This window comes from Balaenoptera musculus, chromosome 17, assembly GCF_009873245.2.
Source record: "Balaenoptera musculus isolate JJ_BM4_2016_0621 chromosome 17, mBalMus1.pri.v3, whole genome shotgun sequence".
Taxonomy (NCBI): Eukaryota; Metazoa; Chordata; class Mammalia; order Artiodactyla; family Balaenopteridae; genus Balaenoptera; species Balaenoptera musculus.
In genome coordinates this window covers 15,427,571-15,442,254 of record NC_045801.1, presented here as the reverse complement: position 1 = coordinate 15,442,254, position 14,684 = coordinate 15,427,571, and the positions used below count along the sequence as shown (strand labels likewise).

Genomic DNA, 14,684 nt, shown 5'->3' with positions numbered 1-14,684 from the left:
ATAGGCTAAAAGCAAATCTGTTAACACTGAAAGTGACACTAAAGATTCCATTTTCTTAGCAAACTAGATTTTTCTTCTATTAACTACTTGGAATTGGAAATTAATACATAATACTGGGAAATCAGTATGATTCCTGCCACCAATCTCCCTTCTGGTCCTTTCTCCACACTGATACCAGTTAATAGCTTTCCTGCTTAAAATCCTTTGGGTTCTGATAAAATCTAAATTCCTAAGGGTGGCACACAAAAGCCCTCACTCTCTGGCCTCACAGTACCTTCCCTGTCACTCACCCAGCATCCTACTTCATGCCACACTGCAGTCATTGTTGCAAGCGCTTCCTCAGTCTGCCTTCGCTGAAGGTGTTTGTCTTGGTCTGGCCTAACTCCTGGTCCAACTTAGTAAACAGATGAAACGTCACCTTAGTTAAGCACTCCATTTCCCCTCTGGGCAGGCAGCTGCTCTGTCCTGTGGTCCCAGTCATATGTTCATACCTCTATAACAGCACTGCTATCTTGGATTATACTTTTTATCTGCTTGTTTGCTCCAGAAGGATCCTTGTCAGACTTGGTTAACGCCGTAACCAAAGTTCCTGGCACAATGTACCTACTCATCTGGTGGGATAAGGGCGGGAACGGTCTTGATTCTTCTGTGTAATCTCAGTAACTTGTACCTTTCCTGATATTTGGCAAGAGCTCCAAAATGTATTTCAAGGAATTTATAATCTAATGGGGGAAGGGGGGCAGAGATCTCTATACAAATAATTAGAACATAAAACTCTTAACAGATGGAGTTTATAAAAATGACCTTGTAAGTAGGAATTAACTTGCTAATTAGTATTTAGCATTAGACTAGGGGCATGTGTATTTCTGAAATGTGGTTTAAAATTTTTCAGTTTGCAAATGTTGATTTTCCCAAGCTCTGCCTACTCAGAACTGGTATTCATGATTGCAGTAGATACTCAAAAGCCTTCTTGGTTCTTAATAGTCTGCATTTAGAAACACCTTAAAATTTTGTCTTGCAAATATGTAGCTAAAGTCAACAGCTATACTTTTACTTAAGCTTAAGGCAGTGTGGAAAACCAATTTAGATACACTGTTGGCAACTACTTCCTCTAAGCTGGCTGCTGGACAACTGCCAGTTTCTTGTCTCTAGTGTCCTTTTAAATCTCCAAAGAATTACTGAAATGTCTCTGGACTGAACTTGCAAGTACCTACATTTCATAAAAATTACAAGTGTTTCTTTACTAATCAGAGTTTAAATATATTCCTCACCTTACAGATTTTAAAACATTCAGTTTTAAAGTCTTTGCCAACATCAGCATGTTAATAATCTTTCCAGTGTATCTTTATAGAATAATCCTTTATTTTTCTGCTCGTTGAATTTTAGATCTGGCTTATCTAATATACTCTTACCTGTTAAAACTACTAAAAAAAGATGGAGCATCTTAAAGGAATTATTACAACAATCCAATATTAATTTTTATGAATGTGTGATAAATACATCCAGTTGCCTGAACTGGTAAGCCATACTAGATTGATACAGTCAGATTTAAATTACTGCTTGTGCAACAAAAGAAACTGGATGACAGGCCCATTAAAATAAACTTTTCCTATAAATTACAATATGCTGTACAGCTCCTTGGCAGTTAGATGGGTAATAACCCCGTTCTTTTCACATGTTCTCTGTATTATTAAAAAAATGATTCTGAATTAGTTGTTTTTTCCCTAGGAAATAAAATTCTATAAAGTTCTGCCCTTTTTCTCGGTTGGAAAAAGGAAATCATTTCTATAATTTGTCCTTTTGTTCAGAGGCTTAAAGAACTGTGTTATTTCTTAGGTTTATTCAAGCTGTCAAATCACTTAAAATACAGATACCATTAAAAAAAGGTCCCCTGCTAAGACTGTGCTTTTATACATCAGCAGGAAACCTGCAAGATAACAGAACTTAAGCGAGGTAAGGTGATTCTATGTATGGATAGCTTTAAGATCTTTTTCCCTCCCTACAAAATGACAAATGACCAAAATCACATGAAGTTCTTACTCTGTAATAAAACCACCCCGGGGTGAAAGGATATGAAAAAAGGAGCTGATACATAGCAATTCGGTACGAATTCCTCCAAATCACTGCATTAAAATGGTCTTTGATAACTTCACTTGGATTTCACCCAACTTTAATTCTGTCCCTTGAGTTCATTTTGTAAATGGCATTTGGTGGTCGACTTTAATGTTCTGAAGACCATGAAAACAAAATACTTACATTATATGGCAGGGTTCATTTCTGTCTTTCAAACAGTGCCCATTTTCCCACTTCTTTTTCATGGGAAATGAAGTTTTTATATATTTTGATCCAGCATGTGTACTTTTGACTCCACACCAAGGTGCATCTAGAGTTAAGCAAAGAAAGAGAAGTCTCTCAAAGAGATTTTTACCTTTGTAAATTATTGTTTTTTTTAATGAATATTATCAAACTATTATATAACCTGTAAAATATACGCCACGATTCAGCTTAAAAAATGGTAAAAGGCAACAGAAAACAGCTTTAAGAAAAGTACAAGATAAAATCTTGAACTGTACAAATTCTTAAACTTTTATTTCTTCTTTTCCCACTAACAGTATTGTTGGTGTATGGTATGCTTTAAAAAATCTAAAGCTAAAAGAAATACAACTGTAACATGAAAACATTTAAGTTAAACTTCTATTTGCCCCTACTGAATGTAAAACAGTGGCTTTGATTTTTTTGTTTTTTGTTGTTTGTTTTTTTGGCCATGCCACGTGGCATGCGGGATCCTAGTTCCCTGATGACCAGGGATCGAACCCCGTCCCCCCTGCAGTGGAAGCTTAACCACTGGACAGCCAGGGAAGTCCCAAAAACAGTGGCTTTGAATACTGGGATTATTTATTTACCTAAATCTCTAATAAAGAATTATAGGGGGAGAGAGAAGATGGCGGAAGAGTAAGATGCGGAGATCACCTTCCTTCCCACAGATACAGTAGAAATACATCTACACGTGGAACTGCTCCTACAGAACACCCACTGAACGCTGGCAGAAGACGTCAGACCTCCCAAAAGGCAAGAAACTCCCCCAGTACTTGGGTAGGGCAAAAGAAAAAAGAAATAACAGAGACAAAAGAATAGGGACGGCACCTGCACCAGTGGGAGGGAGCTGTGAAGGAGGAAAGATTTCCACGCACTAGGAGCCCCTTCGCGGGCAGAGACTGCGGGTGGCAGAGGGGGGAAGCTTCAGAGTCACGGAGGAGAGCACAGCCACAGGGGTGCGGAGGGCAAAGCGGAGAGATTCCCGCACTTCCCGCACGGAGGCTCGGCGCTGACCAGCACTCACCAGCCCGAGAGGCTTGCCTGCTCAGCCACCGGGGCGGGCGGGGCTGGGAGCTGAGGCTCGGGCTTCGGATCGCAGGGAGAGGACTGGGGTTGGCGGCGTGAACACAGCCTGAAGGGGTTAGTGCACCACAGCTAGCCGGGAGGGAGTCTGGGGAAAAAGTCTGCAGCTGCCGAGGAGGCAAGAGACTTTTTCTTCCCTGTTCCCTGGTGCGCGAGGAGAGGGGATTCAGAGCGCTGCCTAAACGAACTTCAGAGACGGGCGCGAGCCGCGGCTAACAGCGCGGATCCCATAGCAACAGGGGCGCAGAGGGAAAAACGGAGAGACTCCCGCACAGAGGCTCGGCGCCGAGCAGCGCTCACCAACCCGAGGGGCTTGTCTGCTCCCCCGCCGGGGCGGGCGGGGCTGGGAGCGGACGCTCGGGCTTTGGTTGGATCGCAGGGAGAGGACTGGGATTGGCGGCGTGAACACAGCCTGAAGGGGTTGGCGCACCACAGCTGGCTGGGAGGGAGACCGGGAAAAAGTCTGCAGCTGCCGAAGAGGCAAGAGACTTTTTCTTGCCTCTTTGTTTCGCGGCGGGCAGGGAGAGGGGATTCAGAGCGCCGCCGAAACGAACTCCAGAGACTGGCGTGAGCCGCGGCGGTCAGCGTGGACCCCAGAGACGGGCGTGAGACGCTGGGGCTGCTGCTGCCGCCTCCAGAAAGCCTGTGTGCGAGCACAGGTCACTCTCCGCGCCGCCCCTCCCGGGAGCCCGTGCAGCCCGCCACTGCCAGAGTCCCGTGATCCCGGGACAACATCCCCGGGAGAACGCACTGCGCGCCTCAGGCTGCTGCAACGTCACGCCGGCCTCTGACGCCGCAGGCTCGCCCCGCCTCCTCTGTACCCCTCCCTCCCCGCGGCCTGGGTAAGCCAGAGCCCCCGAAGCAGCTGCTCCTTTAACCCCGTCCTGTCTGGGCGGGGAACAGACGCCCTCAGGCGACCTACACGCAGAGGCGGGTCCAAATCCAAAGCGGATCCCCAGGAGCTGTGCGAACAGAGTAGAGGAGGGGAAAGCTCTCCCAGCAGCCTCAGAAGAAGCGGATTAAAACTCCACAAACAACTTGATGTGCCTGCATCTGTTGAATACCTGAATAGACAACGAATCATCCCAAATTCAGGAGGTGGACTTTGGGAGCAGGATATATTAATTTTTCCCCTTTTCCTTTTTTTTTTTTGTGAGTGTATATGCACATGCTTCTGGGGGAGATTTTGTCTGTATAGCTTTGCTTTATAATAGCTTTATTTTACTTCACTATATTATAGCTTCTTTCTTTCTTTCTTTCTTTCTTCCTTCCTTCCTTCCTTCCTTCCTTCCTTTCCTTCCTTCCTTCCTTCCTTCCTTCCTTTCCTTCCTTCCTTCCTTCCCTTCCTTCCTTCCTTCCTTCCTTTCCTTCCTTCCTTCCTTCCTTTCCTTCCTTCCTTCCTTTCCTTTCCTTCCTTCCTTCCTTCCTTCCTTCCTTCCTTCCTTTCTTTCTATTTTTTCTCCCTTTTACTCTGAGCCGTGTGGACGAAAGGCTCTTGGTGCTTCAGCCAGGCATCAGGGCCATACCTCGGAGGTGGGAGAGCCAACTTCAGGACACTGGTCCACAAGAGACCTCCCAGCTCCACGTAATACCAAACGGCAAAAATCTCTCAGAGATCTCCATCTCAACATCAAGACCCAGCATCACCCAATGACCAGCAAGCTACAGTGCTGAACACCCTATGCCAAACAACTAGCAAGACAGGAACACAGCCCCATCCATTAGCAGAGAGGCTGCCTAAAATCATAATAAGGCCACAGACACCCCAAAATACACCACCAGACGTGGACGTGCCCACCAGAAAGACAAGATCCAGCCTCATCCACCAGAGCTCAGGCACTAGTTCCCTCCACCAGGAAGCCTACACAACTCACTGAACCAACCTTAGCCACTGGGGACAGATACCAAAAACAACGGGAACTACAAACCTGCAACCTGTGATAAGGAGACCCCAAACAGAGTAAGATAAGCAAAATGAGACGACAGAAAAACACACAGCAGATGAAGGAGCAGGGTCAAAAGACACTAGACTTAACAAATGAAGAGGAAATAGGTAGTCTACCTGAAAAAGAATTCAGAATAATGATAGTGAGGATGATCCAAAATCTTGGAAATAGAATAGACAAAATGCAAGAAACATTTAACAAGGACGTAGAAGAACTAAAGAGGAATCAAGCAATGATGAAAAACACAATAAATGAAATTAAAAATACTCTAGATGGGATCAATAGCAGAATAACTGAGGCAGAAGAAAGGATAAGTGACCTGGAAGATAAAATGGTGGAAATAACTACTGCAGAGCAGGATAAAGAAAAAAGAATGAAAAGAACTGAGGACAGTCTCAGAGACCTCTGGGACAACATTAAACGCACCAACATTCGAATTATAGGGGTCCCAGAAGAAGAAGAGAAAAAGAAAGGGACTGAGAAAATATTTGAAGAGATTATAGTTGAAAACTTCCCTAATATGGGAAAGGAAATAGTTAATCAAGTCCTGGAAGCACAGAGAGTCCCATACAGGATAAACCCAAGGAGAAACACGCCAAGACACATATTAATCAAACTGTCAAAAATTAAATATAAGGAAAACATATTAAAGGCAGCAAGGGAAAAAAAACAAATAACACACAAGGGAATCCCCATAAGGTTAACATCTGATCTTTCAGCAGAAACTCTGCAAGCCAGAAGGGAGTGGCAGGATATACTTAAAGTGATGAAGGAGAAGAACCTACAACCAAGATTACTCTACCCAGCAAGGATCTCATTCAAATGTGATGGAGAAATTAAAACCTTTACAGACAAGCAAAAACTGAGAGAGTTCAGCACTACCAAACCAGCTTTACAACAAATGCTAAAGGAACTTCTCTAGGCAAGAAACACAAGAGAAGGAAAACACCTACAATAACAAACCCAAAACATTTAAGAAAATGGGAATAGGAACATACATATCAATAATTACCTTGAATGTAAATGGATTAAATGCTCCCACCAAAAGACACAGACTGGCTGAATGGATACAAAAACAAGACCCATATATATGCTGTCTACAAGAGACCCACTTCAGACCTAGGGACACATACAGACTGAAAGTGAGGGGATGGAAAAAGATACTCCATGCAAATGGAAATCAAAAGAAAGCTGGAGTAGCAATTCTCATATCAGACAAAATAGACTTTAAAATAAAGAATATTACAAGAGACAAAGAAGGACACTATATAATGATCAAGGGATCGATCCAAGAGGAAGGTATAACAATTGTAAATATTTATGCACCCAACATAGGAGCACCTCAATACATAAGGCAAGTACTAACAGCCATAAAAGGGGAAATCGACAGCAACACAATCATAGTAGGGGACTTTAACACCCCACTTTCACCAATGGACAGATCATCCAAAATGAAAATAAATAAGGAAACACAAGCTTTAAATGATACATTAAACAAGATGGACTTAATTGATATTTATAGGACATTCCACCCAAAAACAACAGAATACACATTTTTCTCAAGTGCTCATGGAACATTCTCCAGGATAGATCATATCTTGGGTCACAAATCAAGTCTTGGTAAATTTAAGAAAATTGAAATCGTATCAAGTATCTTTTCCGACCACAACGCTATGAGACTAGATATCAATTACAGGAAAAGATCTGTAAAAAATACAAACACATGGAGGCTACACAATACATTACTTAATAATGAAGTGATTACTGAAGAAATCAAAGGGGAAATCAAAAAATACCTAGAAATAAACGACAATGGAGATACGACGACCCAAAACCTATGGGACGCAGCAAAAGCAGTGCTAAGAGGGAAGTTTATAGCAATACAAGCCTACCTCAAGAAACAGGAAACATCTCGAATAAACAACCTAACCTTGCACCTAAAGCAATTAGAGAAAGAAGAACAAAAAAACCCCAAAGCCAGCAGAAGGAAAGAAATTACAAAGATCAGGTCAGAAATAAATGAAAAAGAAATGAAGGAAACAATAGCAAAAATCAATGAAACTAAAAGCTGGTTCTTTGAGAAGATAAACAAAATTGATAAACCATTAGCCAGACTCATCAAGAGAAAAAGGGAGAAGACTCAGATCAATAGAATTAGAAATGAAAAAGGAGAAATAACCACTGACACTACAGAAATACAAAAGATCATGAGAGATTACTACAAGCAACTCTATGCCAATAAAATGGACAACCTGGAAGAAATGGACAGATTCTTAGAAATGCACAAACTGCCGAGACTGAACCAGGAAGAAATAGAAAATATGAACAGACCAATCACAAGCACTGAAATTGAAACTGTGATTAAAAACCTTCCAACAAACAGAAGCCCAGGACCAGATGGCTTCACAGGTGAATTCTATCAAACATTTAGAGAAGAGCTAACACCTATCCTTCTCAAACTCTTCCAAAATATTGCAGAGGGAGGAACACTCCCAAACTCGTTCTACGAGGCCACCATCACCCTGATACCAAAACCAGACAAAGATGTCACAAAGAAAGAAAACTACAGGCCAATATCACTGATGAACATAGATGCAAAAATCCTCAACAAAATACTCGCAAACAGAATCCAACAGCACATTAAAAGGATCATACACCATGATCAAGTGGGGTTTATCCCAGGAATGCAAGGATTCTTCAATATACGCAAATCAATCAATGTGATACACCATATTAACAAATTGAAGGAGAAAAACCATATGATCATCTCAATAGATGCAGAGAAAGCTTTCGACAAAATTCAACACCCATTTATGATAAAAGCCCTGCAGGAAGTAGGCATAGAGGGAACTTTCCTCAACATAATAAAGGCCATATATGACAAACCCACAGCCAACATTGTCCTCAATGGTGAAAAACTGAAACCATTTCCACTAAGATCAGGAACAAGACAAGGTTGCCCACTCTCACCACTATTATTCAACATAGTTTTGGAAGTGTTAGCCACAGCAATCAGAGAAGACAAAGAAATAAAAGGAATCCAAATCGGAAAAGAAGAAGTAAAGCTGTCACTATTTGCAGATGACATGATACTATACATAGAGAATCCTAAAGATGCTACCAGAAAACTCCTAGAACTAATCAATGAATTTGGTAAAGTAGCAGGATACAAAATTAATGCACAGAAATCGCTTGCATTTCTATACACTAATGACGAAAAATCTGAAAGTGAAATTAAGAAAACACTCCCATTTACCATTGCAACAAAAAGAATAAGATATCTAGGAATAAACCTACCTAAGGAGACAAAAGACCTGTATGCAGAAAATTATAAGACACTGATGAAAGAAATTAAAGACGATACAAATAGATGGAGAGATATACCATGTTCCTGGATTGGAAGAATCAACATTGTGAAAATGACTCTACTACCCAAAGCAATCTACAGATTCAATGCAATCCCTATCAAACTACCACTGGCATTTTTCACAGAACTAGAACAAAAAATTTCACAATTTGTATGGAAACACAAAAGACCCCGAATAGCCAAAGCAATCTTGAGAACGAAAAATGGAGCTGGGGGAATCAGACTCCCTGACTTCAGACTATACTACAAAGCTTCAGTAATCAAGACAGTTTGGTACTGGCACAAAAACAGAAATATAGATCAATGGAACAGGATAGAAAGCCCAGAGATAAACACACACACATATGGTCACCTTATCTTTGATAAAGGAGGCAAGCATATACAGTGGAGAAAAGACAGCCTCTTCAATAAGTGGTGCTGGGAAAATTGGACAGCTACATGTAAAAGTATGAAATTAGAACACTCCCTGACACCATGCACAAAAATAAACTCCAAATGGATTAAAGACCTAAGTGTAAGGCCAGACACTATCAAACTCTTAGAGGAAAACATAGGCAGAACACTCTATGACATACATCACAGCAAGATTCTTTTTGACCCAGCTCCCAGAGAAATGGAAATAAGAACACAAATAAACAAATGGGACCTAATGAAACTTAAAAGCTTTTGCACAGCAAAGGAAACCATAAACAAGACCAAAAGACAACCATCAGAATGGGAGAAAATATTTGCAAATGAAGCAACTGACAAAGGATTAATCTCCAAGATTTACAAGAAGCTCATGCAGCTCAATAACAAAAAAACGAACAACCCAATCCAAAAATGGGCAGAAGACCTAAATAGATATTTCTCCAAAGAAGATATACAGATGGCCTACAGACACATGAAAGAATGCTCAACATCATTAATCATTAGAGAAATGCAAATCAAAACTACAATGAGATATCATCTCACACCGGTCAGAATGGCCATCATCAAAAAATCTAGAAACAATAAATGCTGGAGAGGGTGTGGAGGAAAGGGAACACTCTTGCACTGTTGGTGGGAATGTAAATTGATACAGCCACTATGGAGAACAGTATGGAGGTTCCTTAAAAAACTACAAATAGAACTACCATACGACCCAGCAATCCCACTACTGGGTATATACCCTGAGAAAACCATAGGTCAAAAAGTGTCATGTACCACAATGTTCATTGCAGCTCTATTTACAATAGCCAGGACATGGAAGCAACCTAAATGTCCATCGACAGATGAATGGATAAAGAAGATGTGGCACATATATACAATGGAATATTACTCAGCCATAAAAAGAAATGAAATGGAGGTATTTGTAATGAGGTGGATGGAGTTAGAGTCTGTCATACAGAGTGAAGTAAGTCAGAAAGAGAAAAACAAATACAGTATGCTAACACATATATACGGAATCTAAGGAAAAAAAAAAAAAAAAAAGGCCATGAAGAACCTAGTGGCAAGACGGGAATAAAGACACAGACCTACTAGAGAATGGACTTGAGGATATGGGGAGGGGGTGGGGTGAGATGGGACAGGGTAAGAGAGTGTCATGGACATATATACACTACCAAATGTAAAATAGATAGCTAGTGGGAAGCAGCCGCATAGCACAGGGAGATCAACTCGGTGCTTTGTGACCACCTAGAGGGGTGGGATGGGGAGGGTGGGAGGGAGGGAGATGCAAGAGGGAAGAGAAATGGGAACCTATTGTATATGTATAACTGATTCACTTTGTTATAAAGCAGAAGCTAACACACTATTGTAAGGCAATTATACTTCAATAAAGATGTCTAAAGAAAAAAAAAAAAAAAAAAAGAATTATAATAGCTTATACATTTTACAACCATTGTATTTTTAATAAGATAATTTAGTTTTCATGACTCCCCAGGGAAATACACCTGATTTCTTCAGAATGGCTCAGTCTTGACTTTACTAAAAAAGTCCATGTGTGTAAGAAGAGCCTTGAGTTCAGGGTAGAGAGAAAATTTTTAGTTTCTAACTTTGTCTTATTTTGAGAGGCAGCAGATTAATTTCTAAAATTCTTAAATCCAATTTGATTTAAATGTTTGCACTTTACTTAAAAAGTATTGTACAATTAAGCCATTACAAAGAAGACATTGTTTAAAAAAAATTCTGAATAGTTTTTGCAGCCCTGAGGTGAAATGCTTAGCTAAGACTCCTTGTTTAATAAAACAACCTCCTTAGTTACCACATAGTCTGACATTCCATTTTTAAGTGCTTAGGCTTAGTCAGACTTCTAAAATTGAAAAAGTCGCTTGCATAAATATTTTTCCATTACAACTCCCAAAGACTTCCTGAAAAGTATAATTGTTGAGGTTGAGCATGCTAATAAAATAATACTTGTTTACTTTTCTCTAGCTCTTTTTGGGTATGGTTTAATATGAAAATTAAGTTCTAAAAGCAAACTTACCAGTCTCAATCATTAATTTTTCACTAGGTATTGACTTCAGAACTTCCAAATTAGCCTCAGTTTTCAGTGAGCTTGAAAAAAAAAAGTTATTCATATATAAAATAAAAAGGTGCATTTAATGAACAGCAACTTTTTCATATTATAAACTTGTCTAAAACAGATTACAGAACTAACCCAAAATCCTGAAACAAAACTTTGGTTGGCTACAATGGAAGTATACTTTAGAAAGTATTTGCACATTCCCATCCTTACAGAATCCAGGTTAAGATCTATTCCAACCAGATCCTGCCTTTAGGGGGTGCAATTTTTTGTGCCTATCAGTTGATCGTCCAATAACTTTCTGTAACAGTCTATGTTAAACAATTCTTTGAAAAGAATTTATTTGTGTCTCTGGGTAATTTGCATAATTTCGAGCTCATAAGGCTGCATTTGAAGGTATGGCAAATTTCTTTATGGGCCAAATACCCAGGGATTCACTGGTATGAAGGAATCAGATACTCAAGGTTCATGTTTCACTAATCAGAAATAGAATCTTCACAAAGGATGAAAATCACAATCACTGTTAGAACTATGAGTATTTAACATGGTATGAAACTAGAAAGCTGGTTAGGAGATGTCAGTTTTATTATTCCTGTTTAGACCCCACTGCAACCCACCCCCAAATCTGGAAACGTTTAAGATCTTCCGTTACTCTTGATATTCTGAAACTTGATAATGTGTCCAGGCATAAAACTTTTTCATCCATTTAGGCAGTTGGAATCTTCCAATTTAGACTCTTCCCCACCCCTAACTGGGAAAACATTATGGAAAAACAGGACTTTTCCTCTTTCATTTTCTTTCTTCTCTCTGGGACTTTTATTAGTCAATTTTAGGACTCCTGAATTGGTCTCCGAGGCCCTGTTTCTTTCATACCTTTTTTTCTGGGGAATTAATTTTCATTTTCACACCCTGAGATAGACTGGATTCTTGGTTCCAATTCTCTCTCATTTGACAGAATTATATATCTGCACCCTTGCCATGATTTCTTAGTAGGAAGAAGGAACCTGAATCTGGCCATGGCCTCAAGACTTGCTTTGACCAATGGGATGATATGGCCAAGAGGCTTGGAATACACTTTCGTGATTTGCAATGGCACTCTCATGATCTTCTGAGATTAGCATGCACTAAGTAACTGTTACCTCTTCAGCCTAGGCACCCAGAATGAAAACACATGGCGAAGATCTGAACCCAACATGGAGCCTGTGGCAGAGCTCACCTCTATCAATTAAACCCCAGCTGACCCAAAGACCCATGAGGGTTTAAAAAAAAAAAAAAGTTTACTGTAATATGTCAATGAGTTTTGGGATGGTTTGCTATATATGTGATGACGAACTAATACTGTCCTTATGTTGCATTTTTAATTTCAGGACTTGATATAACTTTTCATCATGGAGAGTTTCAAATATACACATAACTAGAATAACACAGAACCTCCCATCTCCATGTATTTATTACCTAGCCCCATCAATTATCAACTCCTGGCTGATCCTGTTCCATCCACTGAATGCTTTCCTCTGGGATCGACATAAGCATTCCAAGTCTTAGTCCTCAATAATCCAGTTTGTTCAGTTTTCTTGAGAAAAAATTACTTTTCCCCCTGAGTATAAATGCTTGCTGCTTCTGAACTCTGTGCCTGGGAGTGGATATGGGGATTGGTATCTTTCTCTGTATAGGCCTTCAATCACCCTGTTTTGGTCGCAATTCTAAGCCCGAAGCCTTTCTGGGATTCTGTCTGCTACACCTGCTCCCATCTCCTCTGAGGCCCTTTAGTGGTACAGTCTAAGTTTTCTCTTCCAATTTCATCTGTCTTCCAGAAATCTACAAAACATTTCTCCATTAGCAAAACTTCGGCCTTGTTTTCTTTACTTTTCCTTTTTGAATATAATTTTATTTTAGCAGGATTTTAGGAGGGGTAGGAGGGAAATGTGTGTCCAGTTTGCCGTAAGTACCAGCCTTTTGTTAGTCTTCTCTAGAAAAAACAAAATTCTTATTTTCAGCCAGCTTAATACTTGGTCAATATATTTTCTAAAATATGCTGATATATTTGATATGGATACTAAATTTAAAACATCACCAAAGTTTTGGAGTATTTGCATACTTTTAATCTCATGAAAACAAATTGTCTGATTGACTCTTTTCCTACATATATTAATGCTTGTAAAAACTGATCTACACAGACATAGAAAACAAACTTATGGTTACCAAAGGGGAAAGGGAGGCGGGAAGGGATAAACCGGGAGTATGGGATTAACAGATGTACACTACCATATATAAATAGATAAACGAGAAGGATTTGCTGTATAGCACGGGGAACTGTATTCAATATCTTGTCATAAACTATAACGGAAAAGATGTATAACTGAATCACTTTGCTGTACACTTGAAACATTTAAATAAACTACACATCGGTTAAAAAAAAACTGATCTAAATACAGAACTATATATTATCAGAAGAAATATTTTTAATCAAAGCCAGAATCTCTAATAAGGTTTCCCATTTAAGGAAGAGCATCTGCATAATTCTATGGTCAAATTTGAAACTTTCCCATTTTCTTGGGGGGAAAAATTCTAATTTAATCTTTAGAAACCAAAGACTATATCATAATGTAAACAGATTAAATTACCATACCCCAGAAACTCAGGTTAAGACTACTCTAAACTGAACTTCAAAAGAAGAATAGAAATATTGACTTCGACTAAATAAACTACTGACCCATTAATTCTGAGTTAATGTAGGAGAAAAAAAACTCAGGTAATTAGCTTAAAGCCAAGTCTTTATAAACTCAAGATCATTTAGAAACCTCTAAGACATACGTACAGTTCAAGTTGGTGAAATAAAGGTCTCTACCCCCTTCTCTTGAAAATCATCCCAAAATAAGAAGAAACAGCATATTTTGATGAAACTCGGAGACATTTCTAACTCCTCATCACAAAATATAAGGCAGAAAGTAGATAGAGAAATGGTAAATGATCCTGTGTTTACGTGCTAAGTGACTTAAGTGCTATGTGCCTGTAGAGAGAGATACTGAAGATAAGCAAACCAATTCTCCCAAGGAAGTTCTAAGAATGGGAAGAACTAGGTACCTAGAAAGGCTGGGGTAGGGCAGGGGACTGAAATGGGGATCGTTTGAAAAGTCAGGGTAAAGAGAAGATGGGATTCTCAGATTACTTTCCAATAAATTGGTGCAGAGATGACAACTGCCCTGTACCCTGGCCCGAGCGAGAGAGGCAGAGACAGAGAGAGAGATGTGTGTACAGTCTCTGAACTGGAAGACAAGCAACACAGAGGAGTGCAGGGTGAGGCAGGGATAGAAATGGAGATGGACTGCTTACTGAATGGAGACACCCTCTCTCCAGCACCATCCTGCTCCAGAACAGAGGTATGTGTATGAATTCTCATCCCATTCTCCCAGCAGGGATCAGAGGAGCCTTCTCTGGAGAAACTGAACAAACCCAGAGCAAGATCTTGACAAGCTGACATTAAGAA

General features: G+C 40.0%; 1 protein-coding gene across 6 annotated transcripts in view; it reads right to left on the bottom strand.

Moving 5' to 3' along the window:
• Positions 1-14,684, bottom strand: part of TATDN1 (TatD DNase domain containing 1) — a 46,152-nt gene that overhangs the window by 1,160 nt on the left and 30,308 nt on the right. For 5 of the 6 annotated variants that reach the window (XM_036830392.1, XM_036830395.1, XM_036830397.1 and 2 more), the window contains 2 exons: positions 11,159-11,229; positions 2,257-2,383 (listed from right to left, as the gene is read on the bottom strand). In XM_036830392.1, the coding sequence (XP_036686287.1) occupies positions 2,257-2,383; positions 11,159-11,229 (198 nt within the window). The remainder of the gene's footprint in view (positions 1-2,256; positions 2,384-11,158; positions 11,230-14,684) is intronic. The other variant, XM_036830393.1, reaches the window with a different exon arrangement.